Source organism: Manis javanica, chromosome 11, assembly GCF_040802235.1.
Source record: "Manis javanica isolate MJ-LG chromosome 11, MJ_LKY, whole genome shotgun sequence".
NCBI classification, from domain to species: Eukaryota; Metazoa; Chordata; class Mammalia; order Pholidota; family Manidae; genus Manis; species Manis javanica.
In genome coordinates, this window is record NC_133166.1 from 104881232 (window position 1) to 104906547 (window position 25316).

The following is a 25316-nucleotide window of genomic DNA, read 5'->3' on the forward strand; positions in this document are numbered from 1 at the left end:
GATCAGGGCCGACAATGACTACGTGGGGAGCAGGGTGGCTGTGAGGAAGGGCTGAGTGGCTTCCCCGAAGTCAAGGCTCTCCAAACTCACAGCACCTCCTTTCAGAGAACTCCTTTCCATGTAAGAGTCACCAGTTCTCAGTCCCCACAAGAGCAAACCCCTTCCATTAAAGGCTCTTGACCAGCCCTGGGGAACAGGGAGACCCGGGGTTCTCAAATAACCGATGGGTCATTTCGTGAGTGCCTACTCGGAGGTTGCTAGAACCCCAAGGCTCTTGGGGATTACAAGGTCAGCACATTGAGCTCCAGAGACCGTAAGCCCGGGCACCTCGGCCAAACAAGATTGAGAAATGTGCCAAGTGCCACTCGTGGGCTCTGCCTCATGCCTTTGCCCCAGCCTAGGCAGCCCTGTGGACTCTCTTCAGAATTTCCACTATGCATTGAGGGCAGCAGGGAGATAGAAGAGAAGCGGCAGGCTAAGAACTAGAGCCTGGCTGAGGACCGCGGCAGGGGTCGGGAGCAGGACGGCTCTGTTCCGTCTCGGATCCCAGACTCCGGTCCTGATGTGACTGACACTGGAGTGTTCGGGAACGATTCTTACCCTTTTCTGAGCCTCGGATTCTCTTTTTATGTCAGCAGAATGCCCCAGCTGCCGCCTCCTCCTCCTGAGATGAAAAGTGCGTGTACTTGGAATGGGAGAGGCACCCTGGAAACATTCAGAGGTGCTTGGCAAACCGTGCTGTGGGAAGGTCATGATGGGGGTGGCAGGAGGGTCACCACCTCCTGGGGGCACTCTGGGAGCTCAGATTCCTACAATGCCTCCTGCAATACAATACACACAGGACGAGAAGGCGAGGCCTGGGATGTGAGAGGAGGGCAGGTTTGTGGCGGGAGGTGGCAAGGGGCATGTGATGGAGAACCACAGAGCCACAGGGAGGTGGCTCAGAGCCAGAGGGAAACCCGACAGCCGGACGTACCTGTGTGCGCCCTGCCTCGACCCAGGAACCCTCCCTCTTAGCAGGAGCAGGAGTTTCCCTGGTGGTTGGGCTTGCGGAGGAGGTGGGAGCACCTGTGGGGTCCTTTCTCCCTTCCCAGGGAGGGGGCCAAGGCTGCACCCACTCGGGCTGCCCTTCCCCACCCTCCCCAGGGTAGGATGAAAGGGCTGGGAAGGGCAAGCGTGCAGAATCCCTTCTGCTTGATGGAATCAACTTTACCCCGGGTGGAGCTCCTAGAATCAGGGCATGCAAGGATTGGTGGCATCTTGTCATATCACTGGGTAGTACTAGGTACAGAGATAAGGCCCCTGGGAGACAGAAGTGCTAAATTCTGAGATGTTAATAGGTATTCCACGAGAACCAAACAAGCAAAGACCTGTTGTCAGAGAATTTGGGGGAACAGGGTTAAACAGAGTTCAACAGACTACTGCTGCAGGAATTCTCATAGCCTTTACTGCACTAATTTGCACTGTGATTCTTCAAGAAAGGGACATTAGATGTAATATCTTCCAAAATGTGTTGCAACAGGGAATCTTTTTGCATGGCGTATCTCAAGATTGAGACACAGAACATATTTTGTATGCCGTCCATGGGGAACGGGGGACATACCAAAATGGCTCTGTCATCCCCATCCAGGCCTTTCTCTGTGGTCCCCCTGCCCATGTTCCCTGGTCCTGGACCTGCTCAGGCCACTGCCCCAGTCACTGACTTGTCTTCCCTGACTTCCCTTCCCCAGCAGACAGATTTCCAGATTCCTGGCCCACAGCTTCAGCCATGACAGGGAAGAGGCCCAGAGGAAGTTCAAGGGGAGGCTAGGCCAAGAAGCACACACTGCTGGGGTCACGGGAAAGGAAACCAAGGGAGCCAGGGACTGGCCATCCCTCTGTGGGTCACACTGTCGAGTTCGGTTGAGTTTATTTTACAAGCAGCTATCATCCACGCAGGAGGAGAGAGGATGGGAAGAGATGGGCAGAGAAGCATGGGGAGGCGCATTCACAAGTGTGAAGCAAAGGCCGAGTCAGAGGGCTGCAGGCCCCTGCCCAGCGACAAGGTCCCGCCTGCGGACGTGGCCCCCTCTGCCCTCAGCAGCAGTTCTCCGTTCATGGAGGGTTGTGGGTTCCTAAAGTGGGTTCCTTCTGGCTCTACAAAATGACTGCCCTCCAGCCTGGGGCCCCCTGGCTGCTGACAGGAGATGAGGGTCACTGAGGGGAAGCCACAGGGCTCCAGCCCAGGGGGCCGCCCAGCCTCAGAGGCTTCCAGAATGAGATCCACATCAGAGAAGGCCACCAGGGCCTGGGTGGAATCACAGGAGCTCTTCTCCAGCTCGCCAGCAGCAGTGCAGGCCAGCGGCCCCGGAGCCCCTGTGCAGGGCCAGAGCCGCCGCAGGTCATCCCGGAAGTGGGGGTTGAAGAGCAGGTAGAGCAGAGGGTTGAGACAGGCAGGCAGGGGCAGCACCACGAGCAGAACAGACTTGACAGCCTCAGGGGTGACGGGGAAGAGGCCCAGCATGGAGGCGAAGCTCAGGAAGGCCACGGGACAGTAGAGGAGCCCGTCGGCGAAGATGAGCCAGGCCACATGCCTCACCATGGCACAGTCCCACACAGCCTCAAAGTCGCCCCTCGGCAGGTCACAGTAGAGTTTGATGTAGGCACCAGCCACTACCAGGAAGCAGAGGGAGTTCATCATCACCAGGGCCACCGCAAAGCCCAGGGCTGCTGGCCGGCCCTCGGGTGGGGCATAGGGCAGGCAGAGCGGGGAGGCCCCATATTCTCCCACTGAGGTGAGGGGCAGGGCTGCCGCCAGCCCTGCCAGCGTCAGGCAGCCCAGGGCCCCTGCTCGAACGCTGCCCAGGGAGGGGGCCTTCCTGTAGGCCTGGACGCAGGAGACGGAGACGCTGCACTGCACCGCAGCCAGGGTGAGCAGCAGCACGGAGGCCTCGGACCCCAGGACGGCCAGGAAGCCTGTGGCCTGGCAGCCCAGCCCCACCTCCCAGCGGGCTCCGTACTCCGCGAACTGGCCGAAGGTCAAGGCGTCCACCGAGGCTAGGAGGCCACAGGAAACGCCAGTCAAGGTGTTGGCCCCTGCAATTGCACCCACCACGAACTTGACAGGGGGCAGGGGGCCAGGCCCACCAGCAAACACGCTCAGCAGCACCAGCCCGTTACAGAGCACAGAGAGCAGCACGATGGCCCACACAGCCAGGCGGATGCCCCAGCTCTCAAAGAGGTGCTCACAGGGCTTGAAGGGGCCTGTGGAAGAGAGGGGCGGGCATTACCCACGGGCCAGAGGCTGCTCAACTCAGGGTCCTGGGGATAGGGCTAGAGGCCGACCACGTCTCTGCCCTCAGAGAACTCCCAGTCTGAGGGAGGAGGACCTGGTCTCTGAGAACTACCAGTTGGGGCTGGCGGAGAAACCACGGGACCGTACACAGCCCTTCTCCCAAAGAGCTGCAAATAGAGTGAACACTAACCCGGCACACACAGGAAAGAGAAATGCATAATAGACACAGTGTGCAGATGAGTACAGTGCAAACTCAGGCATGTTGAGCAAAGCAGTCCTCCTACAGGAGTGGCATTTGGAAGAAAGGAAGGGACAGGCTGGCATAAAGGAGTGGGCAGGGCATCAGAACTGGGGCTATGGCTGGGGGAGGAGGCACAGAGGTCTGAGGGGCTCTGTCCCCCAAGGCTCTGCCTTTCCAGTCAGTGCCCAGTGGTCCACTAAGGACCCCATTGTGGACAAGCCCTGACCAGCTATTGTACCAGCCGGGCACTGGCACTCCCCTGCCCTGTGATGAGCAGGAAGACTACATTTAATATTCACAGAGTCATTCAGTGTTTCGGAGGCAAAACATAATAAGTAAATAAAAATAGAGATGACTTCTGCAGTTTTCCAACCTGGTTCTCACTAGGTGGGTGAGATTCTGGTGTTTCCCATCTCTCACTCCAGGTTCTGTCTTTAAATCACCTTGTAACTTTGGACATTATTTCTTCATTTCTTTTGGCTTCAGATTCCTGTTCTGTAATGTATTGCTCAGTAGCTTGGGAATTTGAGAAGCTTTTGTGGGAGCATTTTTTCTGATTACCAAATAATAGATGGTAATCATAGAAAATTTGGAAAACAGAACATAAAATTAAAATTGCATATAATCGCACTGCTTAGAAATAATCATTTTGGTATGTTTCCGTCCAATTGTTTTTTTTAAAATACATACATACATATAGATTTTAAAACTAAACTGGGATTTCACTGCACATAGTTTTACAGTATCTTTTTAAGTTAAAATTTTACTATGCGTATCTTCCCATATCCTTACCCTCCTCAAAACATATTTTCAGCCACCGTGTGTGTAGCAAGTACTCTACTACGATGTAACCATAATTTATTTGACCATTTGTATAAGCTATTTTAAAAGCAAGTTCAAGTTGGACTTTGCCTTTTGGAACTCACTCTTTCACCTCATCACTGCTGATTATCAATTTTCAGAGGTGACATTTCTGTGGCAGTGTGAAGCATGTGGGTTTACAAAGCAGAAAGAAACCCAAAACAGACCACCTGCTTCCTCCAGCCTGCATTAGTGCTGAACCGGGCTGGCACTAGAGGGCGCACTGTAGTCGTTAACTCCTCCGTGCAGGTGTTGGGCCCCCTCAGGAAGCCCTTTGGGCCTTAGAGAAGGCAAGGGTGAAGGCCAAGGGGCTGGAGCTTTGCAAAGAGGGATGGAAAACTGGGAAACGAAGGTGGGGGGGGGGGATAGAGAAGCACACTGTTCATTGCCTTCTGTTCATTCTGAGCAGTTCCTGTCCTGCCTTCTGGGGGTGGCCTGTTAGCATTTTATACCCAAGAGGAGGGACTTCACTCTAAACATGTTGCTTGAATTGCAGCATGGAGAGAGAGAATTTTCTTTCTTTCTTAATAGCAAGATGGACTTAGGTTATACGCTCAAGGAGGCTTCCTCAGCTGTAGGATTGGTACTCAGCATTCTAGGGCAGTTACTGTAAATAGGTACCCAGGGGTACTGTGGTGTTTGTCTACCCTGGAAAGTTTCAGGAAAGAGAGATTTTTATTCCTCCCGGGATGGAGCAGAGAGGGAAGGAGAAGGCGACCTTTCAGAGCTCCATCTGGCTGTAGAACTCTGGCTTTTGGACTAAAGCTGTGCTCAGAAGTAGCCCCACACCCCACACTGCACACGGGGTCAGGACAGTCTTTCCCGCTTCTCTCTTCATGGATGTATGAGCTCTCACTAGTGGATTTATAAAGGCTGCTTTGACTCCCCTCTCCGCACCTCCACCACCTTCCCCACTGCCCCTCTCCACAAGCAGCCACCCGAGGGAAGAACACCAGCTCCTTCCCCAGGAATTCCCAGAAGAGGCTGTCCTTCCCCAGAAGACTGGGCATAAGGCAAAGAAAGTGTCTGAAGCATGGCTGCAAACATGTCAGGCTGAACTGGCATCTCATCTAAATAGTTGGGTACAACCTCCCCAGTCCCACCCCACTCCCACCGAGGCACCCATCCTACCTGGAGTAGGGCTACACTGGACACTAGGCTGTGGCTCCACGTCCTCCATCCCTAGCTGGAGCTCGTCCAGGTCCAGGTCATCTGAGAGGGAGGACAGGAAAGTAGCTTGGGGCCCTGGTCTTGGTGGCAGCCACGCCTCACCTCTCTCCCAGTAGCCACCCCTGTAAGAAGTCCCCCTTGACTCAGGCAGCCGCCCTGCACGTGTGTTTCTACCCTTAAGTGTGAACACTTGGTCAGCTCTCTATTGTCCACATGTGGATTATCTGCATTGCTGATTCTTCGTGACAAACGTTTCACCTGAGACTCATTCCTCCTGGGAGAGCGCGTTCCTGCCTGCTCTTCCCGGCAGCCTTAGTCACGGGAGCTGTTAGGACCTGGGGTGGAGCGAGCAATCACAAGGCTTCCCACACTGGCCAGCCCTCCACTGTGATTTCCTGTCCACTTGTGAATGTCATGAATTAAGAAGGACATGTTCTGAAGACAGAGTAATGAGCTGTATTCACAGGAGGTGAACCAGGGGTGGTGAGTGAGTTGAAGCCATTTGTGCCAGAAACAGTCAAAGCAACTGGGGGCATTTATCTGGGAAAGGTAAGAGTAAGTGGATAAATGTCTGTCCTCAAAGAGCCAGAGGCCCGTTAGGCCTAAAGGAATTACACTCCTTCATGCTGGTCCCAGGGGGCAGAACTGGTATCAGCAGATGGGGTGTAGAAGGAGGCAAATTGTGATTCAAATGGAGAAGTTTGGGTTCTTACTGACACAAGTTCCCTCAATTTGAAGAGATGGGTTGGAGGAACACGTGTGCTGAACACAGTGCCTGCATTTGCTGGAGGGACTCAGGGATGAGTAAGACTTGACTCTGCCCTCCCAGTGCCCATGGAGCAAATGAGGGTCTAGCCATCTCGACACAGTGAGCTGAATCAACTAGTAGGTTTACTTAACAAAAAGGGCTAAGAGGCCTTGAGCTCCCACTTGGTGTACCCCTACCTTCATGGCCTTATTAACCTTCACAACTGTTCCTGAGGCAGGTGTCCCTTGATGTCATTTGACAGTTGAGGAAACTGAGTCTCACGAAGCGAAGCTGCCTGTTGCACGTCTCCCAGTCAGCACCAGGGAGGACGTCAGACCCAGCTGTGCCCACAGAGCCTGAATGTTTAGCTCCTATGCTTTCCCAGGTGGGGACTATTTTGGGGGTTAGGGGAATGGTGGGGGGAGCTTTGCCCATGCATGAGCTGGGTACATCCTCACTGCAGATACTGAGGCACGAAGTCCCTAATCAGAGAAAGGGCACTTCTGTGCTGCATTAGAAGGAGGACTGCATCATCTTTAACAGTCTAAGTCTAGGCTCTGCGATTCTGCAGTTTGAGAAAATAGGATTAGAAAGATAAATCCACTGTTAAAGAAGTCCTCTAACTTGTTTGAATCAAATGGAATTTTTATTTTGTTATTCACTATGGCAATGTTTCTTAAACTATGACCTGCAAACTCCGCAGGTGGGGTATGGATGTCTGAGGGCACCATAAATCCCGTAAGAATTCTGAAAGGATAATCTAAAACATAACTTATAAAAACAAAACTCTCCTTTGCAGCAACAATTCATCATCGAAAGACTTTTTTTTAAGAATAAGACTTCAGTTTCTCAAGGCAGACTGGGAAAGGTGCCTGAGGTTCCAAGTGATGTATGAGAATTGCTTCTCTTAAAATGGGCACCTGTACAGGTTTCAGGTTTAGTGCCCTGTGGGCGCTTCCTCCATCGTACAAGTAATGGGTCCGTGACTCTGCCGCACCTGTCTCCATTTCTGGCTCACATGGTGTGTTTCCTGTGCGGATCCTCCCTCCCCACTTAAAGGGTAAACGCCTTCAGTTGGGAGCTTTCCCACGAGGCAGGAAGGCTCTGCAGCACTCCCCCTGGCCCTGACTCCACCAGGGCGGGCAGGAGGCCAAGGTGTGCCCACAGAGTCCTGGCATTTCCTTCCTTCTCTACCTTTCATTCCCTGCCCACCCCTGCTCTCCAGAATGGAGCACAGCAATTCTTTGAAATCCAAATGCATGAATGAAACACAAGGGGTGTAACCTGTGGACTCTGTCTGAGGCTGGGAAAGTCGCAGCCAAGGTGTTAAGTAACCACTCTTCAAACGAGGCGGAAATCGAATCTGGCTGCTGCGGCAGCTCCTGGCACTCCTCCTCGGGGCTCATTAGCTCCCCCAGGAAGTGGGGGGCCCTGCCCTAGCTCCTGTTACCCGCGGCAGGCAGCCCACAATCCCAGCGCCCTGTGGTTCTCCAAGACCTAAGCCTGGTGGAAAGTTTCACCTTGAGGAAGGAAAGTTTCCATCCCTCCTCCCAGCCCCTGAGGGAGTGGGCAGCAGACATCCGGAATGTCCTCCAGGGACAGCCGTCTGCCGGCCCTGAGCCAGCCTCCCTGCTGGGCTCCTCCACCCTCCCCAGGTAGGGTCTTTGGTAAGGGCCCAGACTACACCCTGCCTGTGTGTGGACAGCAGAAGGCGCCAGTTCTCACTAGCAAAGCGGTGGTGGGATGGAGCTCCCCATCTGTGGGCCCTCGCGGTCCTCCACAACAGCCTACAGCACGTGTAATAAAGAGCTCATTTTACAGACGGGGAAACGCAGGCTCAGTAAGGTTAAATAGCTGCTCAAGGTAACCCGGCTGGGGAGCTGTGTAGTCGGGTTTAGAACCCCAGGTCTGTCTACACCGCCATAAGATAGTTTGCTTACATGTTTAGATTTGATTTTTCTGTTTAGCTTCTCCATGGATATATTGTGGAGAAGGAGTTGGATATTGAAACAAAATAAAAAAATCAGAGGCCCTTTTCTCTCCCTCCTAATTCTGTGTGTTCTGTGTCATGGGGTGGCGGTCTGGGTGGAAGCCTTCTCTCTGTCCTGACACCAGTTAGTAGACAATCCCTCAGGACACCTTTGGCTGCCTGCCTCCAACCTGATTTCCTTTCATCCCAACTTTTCCAGAAGCAGAGGCCATGCTGGCCCCACACAGCTCATGTTGTGATGCGCCCAGAGGGCTTTGGCCTCCCTGGGAGACTCATAGGTGGGGGGGGCGCCTCGAGGGACAGGATGGCTCAGACGACAGTTGTCGCTACAGCCCCTCTTCTCGAGGACCTATTGTGAGGCGACATTTTTCCTAGAAGCAGAGTTCATTTAATTGATTTAATTCACTCCTACTGGGCTCAGGCTGATTGAACAATGGACGGCTTCCCCAAGAATGCCCTAAGGCTGCAGGGCCCACGCGGTGATGAGGCAGCCACAGAGAAGCATGTGAGCCACGAGGCAGGGTCCCGCGGGAGACCAGCATGGGGGCCCCTTGAGAACAGCCAGGGCAGACACCCAGACATTACTGCTGCCGCTGTCCCCGCCATTATCTGCTCTCCAAGCAACCCTCGGGTGTGGCCTCAGAGAGGCAGAGCGCAGAGTAGCTTCCCCCCAGGTCTCCAGCAACCCCTCCCTGGGGCCCCAGCCAGCTCTCCTCTCCTACTTCCCGGCTGCAGCTCCCCCCTACCCCGCCCAGGGCCCCGCCACTCACAGTGGTTCTCCACGTGCCCAGCCAGCAGGCCCAGGGGCCTCTTTGGAGCCTCCTCCTCCTCAAGGTGGAAGTCCTCAGCCTCCCACTGCCCAGAGGCCTTGAAGAAGCCGGCACAGATGCCGTAGGCACAGCACTGGTAGGCATAGGGCACCTCCAGGATCCTGTGGGAGGGCGGGCAGGAGATGTGCCACTTAGGGATGGGCAGGGCCCCGCCCTCAGCACCTGCTTCCCACCCAAAGGGCCCTGACTGCTGCACAGGCAGCCTCCTGGGCTTTCTCTGTGAGGGTCTGGTGGCCTGGCTCCCGCCTCTGAAGGATTCTGAGCATATTCCAGTCTCTTCTACGGTCATCCTGAGAACTGGGACGGACAGATAAACCTTCTGCCCACTGTCCACAAGTTCCTCAGCAGGCTCAGAGTGGGGAGCAGCCCACTCAAGGTCACACAGCACTCAGGCGCTCTTCTCCCCTCCTGTGCAGAGCTCTTCTTATATATTTATATTCTAGCAACTCGACCCTGGCACTCAGCAAGACCACAGCCTGTCCTGACCCCACCCCTGGGCACATCAGAGCTGCATTTGGTGCCCTCTGAGGGTGACAGCAGTGTCTCCAGGCATCTCACTAGTTTGCAGCAGCCAAGGCATGGGCCACACAGGCTGCCCTGCTGTAGCCTGCAGGAGGCCTGGGTGTCATTAGCACCAGGGACTGGCTGGGCAGGCAGCTTGTTTTCCACGCCTCGGTGCCCTGGGCTCTGCTCTGATACCAGGGGCCCCGATGCTGCCCCAGTGAGGGTAGGCAGCCTGGTGTAAAGAGCAGGGCAAGGAGCGAGGGGGCCCACAGGGCCTTCACATCCTCTCCCTTCTGTCTGCCTCGGTGTACGCTTGGACTGGCACCTGGCACAGAGGGAAACGCTACAAAGAACATGCGGAAGAAGGGGGGGCACAAGCCCTCCCACTTCAGCTCAGCCAAACCCTAAGCTGCCGTGCCCCCCGGCTGCTTCTTGGGGCGAGCTCAGGCGGCTGTCTCCCTGGGCCTCCGCAGCTTCTCCAGCCGCCCTGGGGCAATCCTGTCTAGGTGTGGGGGAAAGCCAGGCCCTCACCTCAGTCTGGGGAAACTGTCCGTGGAGAAGGCCTGGGATAGAGCCAGGTTCCCTCTGAGCTTCAGGTGCACCAGGCCCCCGAGGCCAGCCAGGGGCAGGGTGGTGAGCTGGTTGTCTGTCAGGTCCCTAGGACAGTGGATGGTCAGGGTTATTGGTGGCCAGTGGGACGGCTGGGGGGCAGGGCTGTGCTCAGGGTGTGGCCCGCGCGCCTGGGGTGGAAGCAAGAGGGGAGGAGCAAAGGACAGAGATCAGCATGGGAAAAAGAGAGCATTAAATGCTGGGGGAGGCAGATGGTCAAGGGTCGCTAGAGGCACCATCCATCCTCATTCATTCATTCATCCATTCATCAAATACGGGGCGCCAGCTACCCATCAGGAACTGTTCTAAGGTAATGCCAAGCCATCCCAATTCTCAGGTAAGAGTCTCTCAGCCACAGCTACTGTGCCCAGAACTGAGTCCCACCCAGGGGTCCTAGTCCACCCACCAGGGCATCTGCCTCTTGTTGCTTGCCCCCATCCCCCTGCTTTTCCGATGACACAGAGGCCAGAGTCAGGGGCTTGGTCTGGCTACAGGAAGGGATTCGGTCCTCCATTCTGTTTTGCAGGCTGGCTTTGTAGCCAGAGGTGAGGCCATGCATGCATGGTCTTCCGCTGGAGACACACTGCAGGAAGCCAGGTCTCCAAACCAAACACCCCAACGACAGCCTGTGTGTTGTGGAAACAGCCTGGTCTGGGAGCCAGGAAGCCTGGCACTGCCACCAGCTCCCTGTGTAACCAGGAGTCGTCACCGGTCTGCCTGAGTTTCCAGGTCCTCATCTTGTGAAGGGGTAAAAATATCCACCCTACCTATCTGGCAGGAGAGGGGTAAACAGGCGAGGGAAGACGGAGGTGAGAGTTTTGCCAAGATTACCGCCCAGGGCCCAGAGAGGCCCTGTGCCCCCTCCTCCCCTCCGGCCTGGGAGGCCTCACCTTTGAAGTAAGGGGTGGGGCTCGATGCTTCCTGAGTCCAGGGCTGGTGATAGCCTTTAAGGGGTCTTGGGGCTAATCAGAAAGGGCCCTGTCTGGGTGGACGTGCCTTTAGGCAGGCAGCCAACTGCCCCCTTGGGCGGGACTGTTGTGCAGTGAGCAACCTGCACCACAGTGTGTGGCAGTCATCAGAGGCCCCTTCCAGCTCTGACATAAGGAGCTCGTGGACAGCACTATATGCTCCTATTTACATCCCTCGTGGTGTCAAGGACCTGTGGTTCCCTGCCGCCCTGCAGAACAACAGCCCCCTATCGTAACTGTCACGCAGGGGACGGCAGAGGTCTCCAAGACCCAGGCTCTTCCATCTGCTACCCCCGCCCGTGTGGTGAAGGCATTCCAGTCCCATACATCCCCTTTGTGGGTGCACAGAGAAGTTGTAGGGGTGGCAGGAGCAGCGGGGCACAGGGTGGGCTGAGGCTGCCAAAATGTTCCAGAACATTAGCAGACAATGTTCCAGAACTTGCAGGAGGCAGGTTTTCTGTTTATCAGGCCCCACAGTCTGTCAAACGGACTGTCAGAATGATTGATTAGGCTGGAGTCCCCTCCCTGGGATATGTGGTCAAACATTTTTGCTTGTCCCCACTCTGGGGTAGGCCCTCCTGCCTCCCACAGGCCAGCCCACAGTCCTGACTGGCCTTGGCATCCAGGACAAGAGAGCAGTGCGGCACTTACAGCTTGACCAGGGAGCGCAGGGTCGCGAAGGCCTCGGGGTGGATAGAGCGGATGGCATTCCAGCTCAGGTCCCTGTGGGCAGAGCGTGGGACAGGAGGGATGGTGACCCATGGAGGACTCAGTGTTCTCAGCCTGGGTCCGCCTTCACCTACCCCTGTCTGGGCTGCCCCAGGAGCAGTGCCCTCGGGCTTTTGAGAAGGCACCTGCTGCCTGGCTCCCGAGCTGGTTGTTGCCCAAGAGAAAGGGATGTTGCAGCTTGGCCTCAGAGCCTCGTGGCCCTAGGTGCCAGCTGGAGAAGTGGCATGAGAAGCCATCTAGATGGGGAGGCACCTCTTCTGTGTGTGTGCTGGGGGTGGGGCCTTGGAGTAGGGGGGCTATGTGCATGTCACCAACACGCGTGCCAGGCGTGTGAGCATGTCTGGGAGGGGGTGGGTCCCGAGGGCCGTGGGGTACTCACAGGGCCCGCAGGGAGGTCAGCTGGCTGAAGGTGTCAGCTCCAATTTCCCAGATGCGGTTGTCCTGGAGGCCACTGGGGCAGCAAGAGAGGCCGGATGAGCCAAGAGGCACAGACCCCAGCTTCGCTCCCCACTCCCCACACACTGGGCAGAGGAAAGAGGAGCCCCCCACTTCTCCTGGCCTGAGAAGAAAGGGTCTGGCCTGCGGAAGGCACCAGAATTAAAGGGAACACAAGGGGATCCGGTTGCCTTGGGTAAGTGGGTCAGGAGACAAAGCCACAAAACTACCCCTGTGGCCCAGAAGGGAGTCAGTCCCCAGTTCCCACCGGACCTGGCTTCCAGCCCGGCGACCTTGCCCCGTGGGCGCTCCAGACCCTCGTCCAGCAGCAGAGCACTGCCCAGCCCTTGACGGTCCAAGGAACCGGCCCACGCCAGGAAGCAGAGCGCAGCAGACCGGTTGTTAGAACAGGAGACGGACCCTGAGCCTCAGCAAGGTTGAAGACCCTCTTTCCTTTGGCATCTCGACAAACAGAACAGACCCCCACACCCCGCCCTGCCCTGGCCCCACAAGGTGTTGCCTTGCCCAGGATCAGGCCCCGGAGGCTCAGGGGGCCCTGCTGAATTGGGTAAACAGAGTCTAGAGAGCTTTTTAAGTGTTTTTTTTCTTCCTTGCCAGGCCTGGATTCCAGGTTTCCTCTGTGTGTGAGTGTGGAGCCCGTACATAGATGTGTGTGTGTGTGTGTTTATGGGATGTGGAAAATGAGAGAGTGTGCTCTGAAATGCAGGGGGCTTCCAGTCCTCTGATGCCTCTCTTGCCCAGCCCAGCAGCCCTGGGCCTCCGCTGGCCCTCGTCACCACCGCTCCCGTGTTGCCCTTGACCCCCAAGAAGACACTGAGACTCCTTTGGGGTGCCAGCTCCTGAGTCCATTTTTGTGAGTCCCAGGGGCCTCTGGCAGGCCTCTGCCAAGCTTCCAGCCCTAACCTCTGGAGTCAGCGAGCTCACAGGAATGCACTGAGAGCTGCCCTCAGACCTGCTGGAGTGAGCTCGCTCGCATGCCCTCGCCCTGCTCCTACCCCAGACTCACATTTCCTCCAGCCTCTGACATCTGTGCAGGCTGGGCAGCTCCTCGATTTGATTGTGAGACAATTCTCTGGGGAAGAGAGAAAGACCCGGGCCAGGGTGACGCTGGGGGCCAGGAGAAGCAGCTCCAGCTAGAGCCCTGCCTTCCTGCTCAGCAGCTGAGGACTAGGAGGGCCCGGTAGGGACGTGGCTATCGACACACCTCACACCCAGGCCCCGTCTCTCCAGTTAGACTTCTGTGCGTTTTTCCCTGCTAAGGCCCACCCCTCACTGCAGGCCCCAGAGGGGGTGCGCCTGGCATTTTCCCACTGGGTGGCCTCATGCATATGAAGGCCTGAGGGACGCCTCAGGGTCTGGGGGGAAGGACACCTGACAGGACTCGGAGGCAAGGGGAGGGGCAGAGAGTGGGATTCAGGGCACCGAGACAGCCCGTAGAAAACAGACAGGCTTTTCTGAGCAAGCTGGTCGCTGCCAGCCCACGTCACAACGCCTACAGTCGCCGCATGTGGGGTGGACAGGGAGGATGGGAGCTGGGCCCTTGGGATCACCTGGCTCAGCCCCTCCATTTTGCAGATGAGGAAACTGAGGCTCAGAGAGGGCAGGACACACTGCCAGTCAGCAGCAAAGGTGGGTCTGAAGCCCCCATCCCCAGCCATGCAGCCCAGCACTGCTGCAGCCCCATGTCCCCGTCCCCCCACCTTGAGCTTTGTGCTTGTCTGTGGTGAGGAGCCTCAGGCCCCCTGGAGTCGTAGGGGGCAACCTCTTGGCTTCACAGTGCACCTACACACCTCCCTGCTTCCACAAGGGGCTGATTTTATCATGTAAACTAGAGTAATTCTGCCACTCATTGCACACCCAGTATATGCTTTGCAGATAGTTTTCCAACCCCTGAACAAATTTATCCACAGTTTGCAGATGAGGAAATTGAGGCTCTGAGACATTTTAAATAGTGAGTGCAAATTCATACAGCCCCTCAGTGGCAGAGCTGGGCTGCAAACCCAGGTCTGACTCCAGAGACTCTTGTCTTGTGCCCTGAACAACAGGCCCACCCAGGCAGGTCCTCAGGAGCAGCCCAAGTTGTCCCACTGTCTAGGAAGAGAGGGGACCAAGTGGGACAGAAACAGGAGGGGCGTTTGCCAGTCCCTGGGAGTGAGGGCACACAGCCAAGGCCGGAGAAGCTTGTGAGCCACTCACAGGACTCGGAGCCTGGGCAGCTGTTGGCACATCCCTGGTGGGAGCAGCTGGATGCCTGCGCGGGTCAGGGTCCTGCAGGGAGAACAGAGACAGAGCTGGCACCAGGCCCAGGGCCCTGCCATCCCCAGCCACCCATCTCCAGTTCTAGGTCTGCTACTGACATGGAAGCACTGACAGAAGTGAAGTGGGAGGTACAGGGGGGCTGAGCCTGTGGGCAGAGGGAGGAATAGCCCTGGCACCGGAGCACCAAGCTCCCCTGGGACCGGAGAAGGCCGGGGTGGGGCGTGGACAAAGGGATGCAGCCCAGGGGCTCTGCCTGGCAGACAGTCCCCGCGGGCCCAGCTCTTCCCCACCCATTGTTTCATAACGGTGTCCAGCAGCATGCGTCTGGGTGACAGGCCCTAGAATCTTCCTCAGTCTCCTTACAGAGGAGGTATAACCATGGGCAGGGAGTGGAACGGAAGAAAGACAAAAGCCTAGCAAAGCTGCGGGAGGGGTGGGGCAGGAGGTCAGGACCAGGCACTGGGAGAGCAGGTATGGCTTCGGGACAGGGTGTCCCAGGAAGGACACAAGGCCAAGGTCATTTGGGGGGACCTATTACTTCCATCATGGAAAATTTAGGGTAAGCAATGTAGGGGAAGACAATAGAGGCACAGAGGCACAGAGGGGAGTCCCCGCTCCAGCCGGGCAGGACTGTGCTGCCGGCAAGGGCGGGCTGGACAGTTGGCTGCCTAACGCTCACTCCCGGTGTTTGCTGATTGTTCTATTGATTCTCCTAAAATGTCCTGAGGGCCTACTGTGCTCTGATACCCTCTTCCCCAACTCTGTGGGATAAAAAAATTGAAAATATGAGGAAGTCTGTGGGAACCAAGCTTCAGAAAGGCACGTGAGGTGGGTTTTCACAGCCTGTCTTCCCTACCACGGGTCCCCAGTGCGCCCCTGACTCGGGATCAGGAACCCTGAAGTCACGCCTGAAAAATTCAAGCATAGCAAAAAGGGGAAGACCAGCCCCCACAGCCCTACCCCACCTGCCCCCTGGCCTTGCCTGCAGCAGGGCCACACCAGGAGGCGGCCCAGGGCCCTGGGGCCCAGCCAAGTGACCCCTGGGCCAGGCTGGGCAGACCAAGCAGGCCGGTGGGCACAGGTTAGGGCCCCCAGAGAGCCCAGAGCCTTTGGTGTGGCGATGGGGGGACGACAGCGTGGCTGCGGGGAAGAGGAGGGCACAGGGGAGATGGAGGGCGGGAAGGCCACTCACAGGATCTCCAGGCTGGTGGTGCCTTTGAGGTCAGGGAACTCCTGGATGTCCGTAGCGCCATTCAGGGAACTGGAAAGAGAGGCGACTAACTCCGTAGGCGGCCATCGGAGCGTCTCAACACCGGCCTCCTCCCCCTCAGACACTGCACCCCTGAAGTCGCCCCAGAACTCGGGCCCTGGGGGAGGCCGAGTTTGCCTGGCAGGGTCCGAGCCGTTTCTTCAGTTGGCGCAGCCCACCCAGACAGAGCCAGCCACCTGGGCGTTCAGGCCCTGTGTGCAAAACAATTTGGCAAGGAGCTTACGAACCACCTCTGCTTAGAGGGCAACAGTTTGGGTGCTTCTGGAAAAGTCCTTGGCGGCTGGGGCTTGCTTATTGGGGCCTGGGATAAGCTCTCCCCTAAACTGTCACCTGCTAGGGCTTGATCAGAACCTCCCCACTCTCTTAAACTGCTGTCGACTGCTGGCTTTTGCCTTCCCATCTGGCCCCCTCTCCAGGAGGACACGGCCCCACCCAGCCCTGCGCACACAGGGGCAGAAAGGGGCCTCTCGGGCTCCCAGGAGGCAGCGTGGGCTCTAGAAAGGAACCCGGGATCTGGGGCCGGCGGATCTGGGTTCAGGCCCGAGCAGGTCCTGAGAGCCTCAGGTTCCATCTGGGAAGCGTACAGCTAACACCTGCCCCATAGGGTCAGGGTGAGGACGAACAGGAAGGTGAAGGGCTTCCCACATGTTGGCTATGTTACTGCAATGCTGGATGCGGAGAACAAGTTGTGGAGGCTTTTTTGAAGCAGTGGGCCTTGGACTGGGAATTAAAAGACTCGGAGAGAGGAAAGGAAGGAGTGCCTTCTGGCCATACAAAGGGCTGAAGGGTCCAGTTTCAAGGTCTCCGGAGAGCCAGAACCTCGGCCTAGTCCTTCTCCCTGTCGGCAGGAATTTATGGAACAGCCACCCCGAGCAGGGCTCTGAAGAGGCCAGCTGCAGCTCCTTGGCTGCAGAGAAGACCGTGTCCACCCTCTGGGCTCCGGGAAGAAGCCACAGGGAGGTGGAGGGAGCCGCTGAGTCCCCACAGATCTGGAACAGGCCTGAGCTGGTGGAGGCTTGTGGCCCTGAAGCCCATGCCTTCCAACGCCTTGCAGGCAGGGTGTGCAGACGGGAGGCAGGAGGCTGTGGGCAGCAGCATGGGAAGCAAGCGGCCAGGCTGGGAGCCGCCAAGGGGCAACTCACAGCGTGTGCAGCTTGGGCAGGGACTGAAACGCTGACCTTCCCACAGACTGGATCGGGTTATCATAGAAGTGTCTGGAAGAAAAAGACCCAAACACCAAACCCAGTTATTCGGCCCTTTCAGTGGGGGCCAAGGCAGGTCTCAGGTCTCTGCTTTCTCCTACTGCGGGGACCTCCACAGGCCTGCCCCCTGCCCTTTCCTCCTCCCCCAGACACTGCTGGGCACCGAGGGTCTGGGGAGGTCAGTACTCACATGGTCTGCAGCAGAGGGTTGCCCATGAAAGCCTTCTCCGGGATGGCCTTGATGTTGTTGTTATGGAAGCCCCTGGAAGGGAACAGGGGGGGGCAGTGAGGTTTGGGGAGGGAAACACACAGAGTTGCGTGGCACTTTCTGATAGCTGGCAAGGCCACAGACCAAAGACACACCAGCCTGGAGATGCCAGGTCCAAATCCTGAGCACGATTTTCTTCTCTGTTCAGTAGCCCACCCAGCCTTTCCCTAATTCACAAAAGGAGTGAGGGGCGGAGCCTCAGGGGGCCTGTGAGAGCCACACAGGAGCGCGAAGAGACCGAGCAGGTCCCAAGCGGGGCGTCCTCCCCTTCGTCACTTGTGGTGGGAGCCCTGAAGGGTGCTCAGGCAGAGACCCTGGGTGTGTGGGAGGAGGAGGGGGAAGACGTGGAAACAACAGAGCTTCCAGGGGTCCAGGAGAAGGGCGATGTGCCCCGAATGGAGGCTGGCTTGGCCCCGAGGATGCCCAAGTGCCAGAGCAGTGCAGGGGTGAGGTGCAGAGCCAGGCGGTGAGGGACGTAGGCGGCCCTGTGGGCACATGAGGAATGAGCTACCCGGTTGAGGCTCTTGGCTCTGGAAGCCTGGAGTTTGGTTAGATGGGGAGAACATATCAAAACAAATTGGACTGAAAAGTACATAATCCATGCTGAGCAGGCCGCTTCTAGGTACTTTCTTCGTCCCTGGAGATTTCTGGTTTCTCTTGGTGTCTTCTTGCCCCTGTGACCTCTCTCTTCTTCTCTCTAGCCCCTTGTCACTCCCACCTTAAGGCCATCACAGGTCCACAGCCAGGGCTACCCACCTAGGCCAGTTTGTTCATTCACTCATGCCTTTGTTAGTTGGCTCCGCTATGCTTTGAACACCTCCTTCGTGTCCAGTGCTGAGCTAAGCTCTGAAGGATTTAGAAATTTATAAAAGGCCCTGTCCTGAAGCAGCTCTCCCTCAATCACTGTAGAGAGACAGACAGACAGACCCATACATGTATCTTCTTGCTTCTGCTAACTTGGGCCTCTGTGCACTCCCCCAGTGCTGTGTTATTCCCTGTCTCCATGATTTTGCACATCCGGGTCCCTCCACGCCCTTCCAATGGATCAATCTCATCCTTCTCTCAGGCCCCAGCTCAGAGGAAAAGTCAGCCCTCGGCTCTCATTGGCAGTCCAGTCATTTCCCATTCAGACCCTCCCCTCCAGCTGGTCCTGCTCTGCTATGAGCATCTGGGCCTCACACCTCCGGACTTCTGGATGGTGGAGCGGGCGGCACAGGGTTATACTGCAGGACTGAGGTAGTAGTGGAGTAAATATGGGGTGCTATATGAAAGTTTGGGGCTCTGTAAACTCCAGGTCTGCTTACTCTAGTCCCATTCTCCCGTTCAGTGTGCGCCCTATGCTTCCCAAGGGCCTCTCCCTCGGACCATGCTGGGCTCCCTCCTGGAGACCCCACTTTGCCCATTCGACTCCCTCTCTGGGTCCTTATTTACACTGCTCCTCTGTCTGAAATGCCTCTCCTCCTCCCACCTCACTGCCACCTAAATCCCATCCATCCTTCAAGGCTGATGTCAGGATGTATCAGTCCACAGAGTTCTTTCTAGACTTCCATGATCGTTTTAGCTAATACTGTACACTTTAGGGTGAGAATTATATACAGACCCTAAGCTGCTTTGTCCTGTTTCCTGTTTAAATATGTTTCTCTGTGTCCTTGGAGGACCTGAAGGATCCTTGGGGATGGCCCATGGCTATCTTACTCATTGTATGTGTTTAAGCAAGCACAGTGCTTGGCACAGTGGGTGCTTGGTGAATGCTAAAGTAGAATAATGATAAGTGGTGTCTGTGGGGACATGAGCCAGCTTCTCATCTTTCCCATGAGGACAAGGTGCTGAGGAGTGACCCCATGCACCAGCCCCCTGGTCCTCTCCCCATTCATCTCCAGACACACCCCAACCAGGCCAGGGGCAGCGTCAGGCCCAGCCTAACAGGAGGCGGCCTAGGCCATGTGTCTTCCCCGGCTGGAAGGGCCCAGGGCTGTTTCTGCTGCTGACACACAACTCGGAAAGGCTTGAAGCCAAGCTAATGAGGTCTGTGACCATTTAGACCCGCAGTGGGGCAGGGGAGGGCATGCAGCTAGCTTTTACCAGGACCACAGGGGATGAGGATGTGAAGGAGGCCCAGGCTGGCTCAGGCCCTGCCCGTGGTGGAAGAGGACACCCACGGAAACCAAGAGAGGAGCTTACAGTTCCTGCAGCCTGCCCAGGGTCCGGATGGCGACAGGGAACTCCTGCAGCTCGTTATAATTCAGGTCTCTGGAATGGAAGGCAGAGCGGTCATTAGAGGGGCGGCTCACCAGGGCACGTCAGGGTCCCTGAGAAATGGAAACTTGGCCCTGGGGTTGGCCACAAGGATGGGTTTTCCAGTCTGTCGGCTCCAACTGCCAATGCCTGGAAACATACTTTTGGAATGTTCATACCCCATCCCTACTCCACAAAGCCTGGGGCTTGGAGCTTTCCTGACAACAGCAGAATTTCAAAGGGACACTTTAGGGTTGTGGACACCTGGAACTGACTCCTTCAGAAAGGACTCCACTGGCTGAGGAAAATATCTCAAGCTTTGGGGACAACAGTGGCTGGGGAGGCGGCAGACAGGAGAATGGGGCAATCTTGAACACCTTGTCACCAGCACTGAGGATGCTGGAAGTTTCCCTCAGGTGTCTACCTAGGCTCTCTGTGGTCTCTGCTGTCACCTTCTATGACAATGGGTGCTTCTTCTCTTTGGGTGGTGGCATGACAGCTCATCTTTATTTTCTGTTACCCTTTCCTGCATTTTCCAATTTTTTTTTACAATGAACATACATCATATGTATAATTGGAAAACAACGGTGGTAATTTTAAAAAATGGTAGCAACCCAAGTTGGCAAGGAGGTGGACAAATAAGCATTCTAATAAACTCCTCGTGGGAATTTAATTGTGTACAACCTTTTAGGCAATTTGACAACATCATTTTAAATTAAAAGACTATACATCATCACTCCAAGTTCAGCAATTTGTCCTACAGAAAAGTCTAAGAGATATTTGTATAGGGAAGCTCACCAGAGCTTGTTTAGGCAACGGGGGAAAGTACGGATCCACAGCTATTATGGCTTTGCCCCTTCCACCAGCTTAAGGGGTCCTCCGCAACCCTAGCCTTGTGGCGATGACAGCAGGGTAAAGGGGCGGAGGAGAAATGGAAGAGGCCAAGAACAAATTTGGTTTTCATTAGAAAAGATTTATAACTTCCCGTGACAAACAAAAAGGGGCCCCAAAGGCAGGGGAGTCCCATCAAGAGGGGTGAGGGGTCCTGGTGTTCTGAGGAAGACAGTACAAAGTGACTGGGACAGAGAGCGCAGGAGCCATGTAGGACTCCCAGGAGGTTCTGCACTGTGTCATGCACTGGGATTCCCGCCCTGCCACTGCTGCAAGAGACTTCAGAAGAGTAACAACTTTCAAGATTTTAAAATTGGCTTTTGTTTGGAGCCCTAGCCGGTGAGTTAGCCCCATGTGGACGTATGCCTGACTTCAGGGTGGGGGTGTCTTGGTGCCTATAGATTCCTGTGGGTGGAGTCCGCAGTCCCCAACCTTGGCAATAGGCAGTGGGGAGGCCTTAGTTACAGTGTCCCTTTCAGCCCCCCCAGGATGACCACAGCCCATCTTCTCTGCCTTTCAAAGCCACCCCTGCCCTGACAACTTTCATGAGATGACTGTCCAATGGGGAGTCCCTTTAATTACAGAGTCACTTGGCAGGTTGTGTGGGTAATGCCATGTTAACACAGAGATAATGACAGGCTCCTCTAGGTGAAAGGATCACTACACTTAATAGTCCACAGGTAGAGCCGTAACCTAGCCCAAGGGCCAGAAGAGCAGTGACAAACCTGCCTGGCAGCAGTGAGCCAGATAATTGCACCCCCCCACACCAAACACATGCTAATTACCCCATTATACTCAGACTCCCTAGTGACCTTGGGTAATGACAGCATAACCCCCCCAACTTTGCTCTGCTCTGCTCTTTAGTGAATTGACACCTCTCCCTTCAACACTTCAAACCTTGATTGGCTCAGAGAAGCTCCCACAGGTTGTGTGAGGGGAACAATGTGGGCAGGCTGAGGACAGAATGTGTGCAGGGTACTTCCTTTGAAACCAGAGGTACTAGCGTTGGAAGCAAGGAATTTTCAAATTCCTGGAGTTCTGCCACGGACATGGAAGACACCTAAGAAATCGGGTTGGGAGAGCTGAGGATGGAGGCAGTAGTGATGAGGAGATGGGCCTCTTTTGGTCTGAGATTGCATGAAGGATTCACCCTCACATCTCAGTGTCTCCAAATCAAGTGCGCCCCTTTTATCTTGGCTCAGCCCATTCAGGAATTCTCTACTGTCACCCAAGGGGAGCTCAATTTGACAAAACATAAGAGCATCTTCACTCAAAACCCTTAATGCTGCATTAGTATCTTCAATGCAAAAAAATTGCACTGGTCTGGCCTCCGAGCTTTTGCCGACAGTTCCATCTGCCTGGAAGGCTGCAGACAGTTTGCATGGCGCACTCCCTGCCTTCCTTTAGGTCCCTCCCCAAAGAACACCACATCAGAGGTCCTTTCTGACCACTCTGTTTAGCCACAGCCTGCCATTCCCCATTCCCTTACCCTGTGTGGTAATGTAAAGTGGCCATAAATCCAATCATTTTGCAATATAGAAGTATATTGAATCAATAGGTTACATACCTTAAATTCACATGGTAGATCAATTATATCTCAACTAAGCTGGAGAAAAAAGTGGCCTCAATTCCTCTGTAGCTTCTGCTATCAAAGAGACGGTCTCTACCTCCCCACTCCTGAGATGGGGCTGGCCTTGTGATACAGACCAAAGAATGAGGCAGAGGCGACATGGTGTGACTTGGTTCTTAGTTGTAAGAGGCCCCATAGCCTCTGCCTTCTCTTGACATGTTCGTGTGAGGAAGTCCAGGCTAGCTTCCTGAACAATGAGAGCCGTGTGGGGAGGGCCAAGCAACAGCCCACATGAAGGCCCAGCAGCCTGAGTGAGGCATCCAAGACCCTCTAGCTGTACTTGAGCCTCCAGCTAGCTTCTCCATGAGCCCAGTGGAAGGCTCCAACAGAAATGCTCCCCAGAGGAGCCCAGCCAATCCACAGATTCATCAGAAATCACAAACTGTTGCTTTAAACCACTTAGTTCTGGTGTGATTGGTTATGTAGCAATAGATGAGATACCCTGCTTTCTTTTCTCTCATAGAACATATTGACATCTGACATGTATTTGTTTACTTTCTTCCCACCTAACTAGAATGAGAGTTCCTTGAAAACAAGAACTTTGTCTGTTTCATATTCTAAACACCAAAAAGGTACTGGCACAGAGCAGTAAGCTCTACAAATACTTGTTGAGTGAATAAATGCAAAGGTCTAAGTAAATTGATTAATGAAAAACATTATTTAACTCTTAAGAGAATCTATGGTATTTGAGAGAATATCCAAGATTTTGAGCTGATGTCAAAAAAAGGTACAAGATAGTCCAGAGTGGTGCTTTTAGGCTTGGCCAAGCCCACAGAGACCACGGGTCAGGTCCCACGTGGCTTGGCTATCACTGAACCCTTATACAGTTCACTGGACTCATGTCCCAGGCAGCCAGACTGAGTGCTTCCAGCCCTCTTTGGCTGTTTCTGGACAGGAATTTTGCCAGGAATGGCATAACAGATAGTGGGAAAAGACACATGGTAAAAGGCACGTGAGCTAAAAGGCAATTTTTGTAGAGAAATGTGGGAGAAAAAAAATTGTACAAATGTCAAAACCAATTCTGCAAACTACATGCCAGTGAGGTGGCCTGAATTTTCCCATCTGGATGTCCGCATGTATTCAATGACCTGGGTAATTACAAAGCCTGGCTTCATTTGGTGCAGTGTGGATGTAATATCTGGCTCTAACTGTCCAGGGAATGTGTCTTTGCAACTCTTTCTGCTCCTAATGAATTCAATTCAGTGCATTGGGCATTTGTTGCCTGCCCCAAATACCACAGACTTCTGCTGGTTAAAGTGGGACATAGAGAGATGGGCAAGAAACATTCCTGTCTAGACAAATGCACAAGTCAGCTACAGAAGTGGCCTCAGCTGATGTGGTATGTTCTGGAGAACATGCAAAGTGCCAGGGCCTCCAGGGACTGTGCAGATCCCACATAACTGGGAAGGTCAGGAGTGCTTCATGGAGACATGGTATGTGAACCAGGCCTTGACAGCAGGGCAGGATTCCTATAGGTAGAGAAGAAAAAGATGGATGGATCAGAGAGCACGGTTGAGAGGAGATGCATGCCATAGAGTTTGGAGAAGAAGTGATATAGCTTGGCTGAACAAAGGACAACATTTGCAGGTGAGACTAGAGCTGTGTCTCCCCCAGACTGTTATACACTCTCCTAACTGGAGTTCCTGTCCCAGGTCACCAACAAGATAATCTTGATTGAGAACTGATTATGAGGGGGGCACTAAGTACTCTGCCTGAATGACCTCTGAATCCTCACAACAGCCTTAAGAGGTAGATATCTCTATTACACCCAATTTACAGTTGAGGAAAGTGGAGACAGAGATGATAAATGACCTTGCTGATCACACAGTCATTGAACAGCTGTGGCAGAGACCACTACCTGTCCACCAAAATCCACCCTCTCCTCTCTTTATAGCTGCCAATACTGTAGCCACCAGCCATGTATGGCTTTTAAAGTTTAAATTAATTACAAGTGAATAAAATTAAAAGTTCAGCTTTCAGTTTCACTAGCCGTACTTCAAGTGATCAATACCATGTGGCTAGTGACTGCCATTCTGGAAGCACAGATTTAGAACATTTCCAAAATCACAGAAAGTTCCTCTGGACAGTACAGTCCTGTAGCAACATGAGGAACAGCCACAAATGTAGCTGGAGTGTATTTCCCAGCATCCCTGCAGTATGCATGGCCATTGACTAGATTCTGTCCCATGGAAGGTGGGCAGGAGTGGTACGTGCTACATTTACTCCAGGATTTATAAAATAGCAAGCCTGTCTCCTCTATGACCTCTCTACCCTTCCACCAGCTAGATGCCAAAGACAATGTGGCCCTGGGGATAGCAGGATCCCAAGAAGCCAGGTCCCTGAGTCACCACATGGAGGAGGGCCACCTGCCAAAAAGAAACACCCTCTTTGGGATGTTACCTGATCCAGAAATAAACCTCTATTGTGTTTGAGGCATTATACAAGTTTTGGCCTATGTGCTATAGCAATTTAGCCTACCTTAACTAATTCAGCATCATAGCCAGGATTTGAACTCTAGCAGTTTGAGTCTGTGCTCAGATTCTTAGCTACTATGAATCTACCAGAAATATATTTTTTTTAATGTAAAGCCAACTCTGTCACTTTCCTATTGAACAATCTGAAAAGGTTCCCTCTTTATTTATAGAACAAAGTTCAAAGTCCTTAATGGGATCCGATGGCCTGAGTAATCTTTCAGCTCTTGTCTGCATTTTCACACTCTCCCATATTTGCTTGTGCCATTCATGTGCTAGGCCCAGAATGCCCTTTCCCCACATTCTCAGCTGTTGAAATCCTAGTCATCCTTTGAAGTCTGGCTCAAATATACCTTTCTTCCTGAGTCCAACCCCATCCCTGCAGTCAAAATTAATCACTCAGTCCCTCAGCACTTTTCTGGTGTCTTCTCCAGACACATACATGGTGTTAGGTGGTAATAATGATAATCATAATGATAAATGTGATGGTAATAATGATAATAATAACAATAGTAACTACTATGTAACTGTCATGCTTCTAGGTGATTCACATATACTAATTCATCTCATTTCCACACCAACCTTTTGAGGTAGGTACTGTTATTTACCTCCACTTTGCAGACGAGGAACTGAGGCCCCGAGAGAGGCAACGGCCTGACCGTGGGAAGGAGGAGCTGGGACTGAAGCCCAGGCAGTCCGAGTGCGGACTG

General features: G+C 54.3%; 1 protein-coding gene across 1 annotated transcript in view; it reads right to left on the minus strand.

The window, feature by feature from the left end:
* Positions 1–1892: 1892 nt before the first annotated feature.
* LGR6 (leucine rich repeat containing G protein-coupled receptor 6) overlaps positions 1893–25316 on the minus strand; it is a 106852-nt gene continuing 83428 nt past the window's right edge. Inside the window, exons 7-18 of the mRNA XM_073217149.1 lie at positions 19561–19629; positions 17302–17373; positions 17052–17123; positions 15832–15900; positions 14577–14648; positions 13387–13452; positions 12304–12375; positions 11847–11918; positions 10150–10275; positions 9055–9215; positions 5508–5588; positions 1893–3243 (exon numbers count right to left, since the gene is read on the minus strand). Of these exons, the coding sequence (XP_073073250.1) occupies positions 1988–3243; positions 5508–5588; positions 9055–9215; positions 10150–10275; positions 11847–11918; positions 12304–12375; positions 13387–13452; positions 14577–14648; positions 15832–15900; positions 17052–17123; positions 17302–17373; positions 19561–19629 (2188 nt within the window). The 3' untranslated portion in view covers positions 1893–1987. The remainder of the gene's footprint in view (positions 3244–5507; positions 5589–9054; positions 9216–10149; positions 10276–11846; positions 11919–12303; positions 12376–13386; positions 13453–14576; positions 14649–15831; positions 15901–17051; positions 17124–17301; positions 17374–19560; positions 19630–25316) is intronic.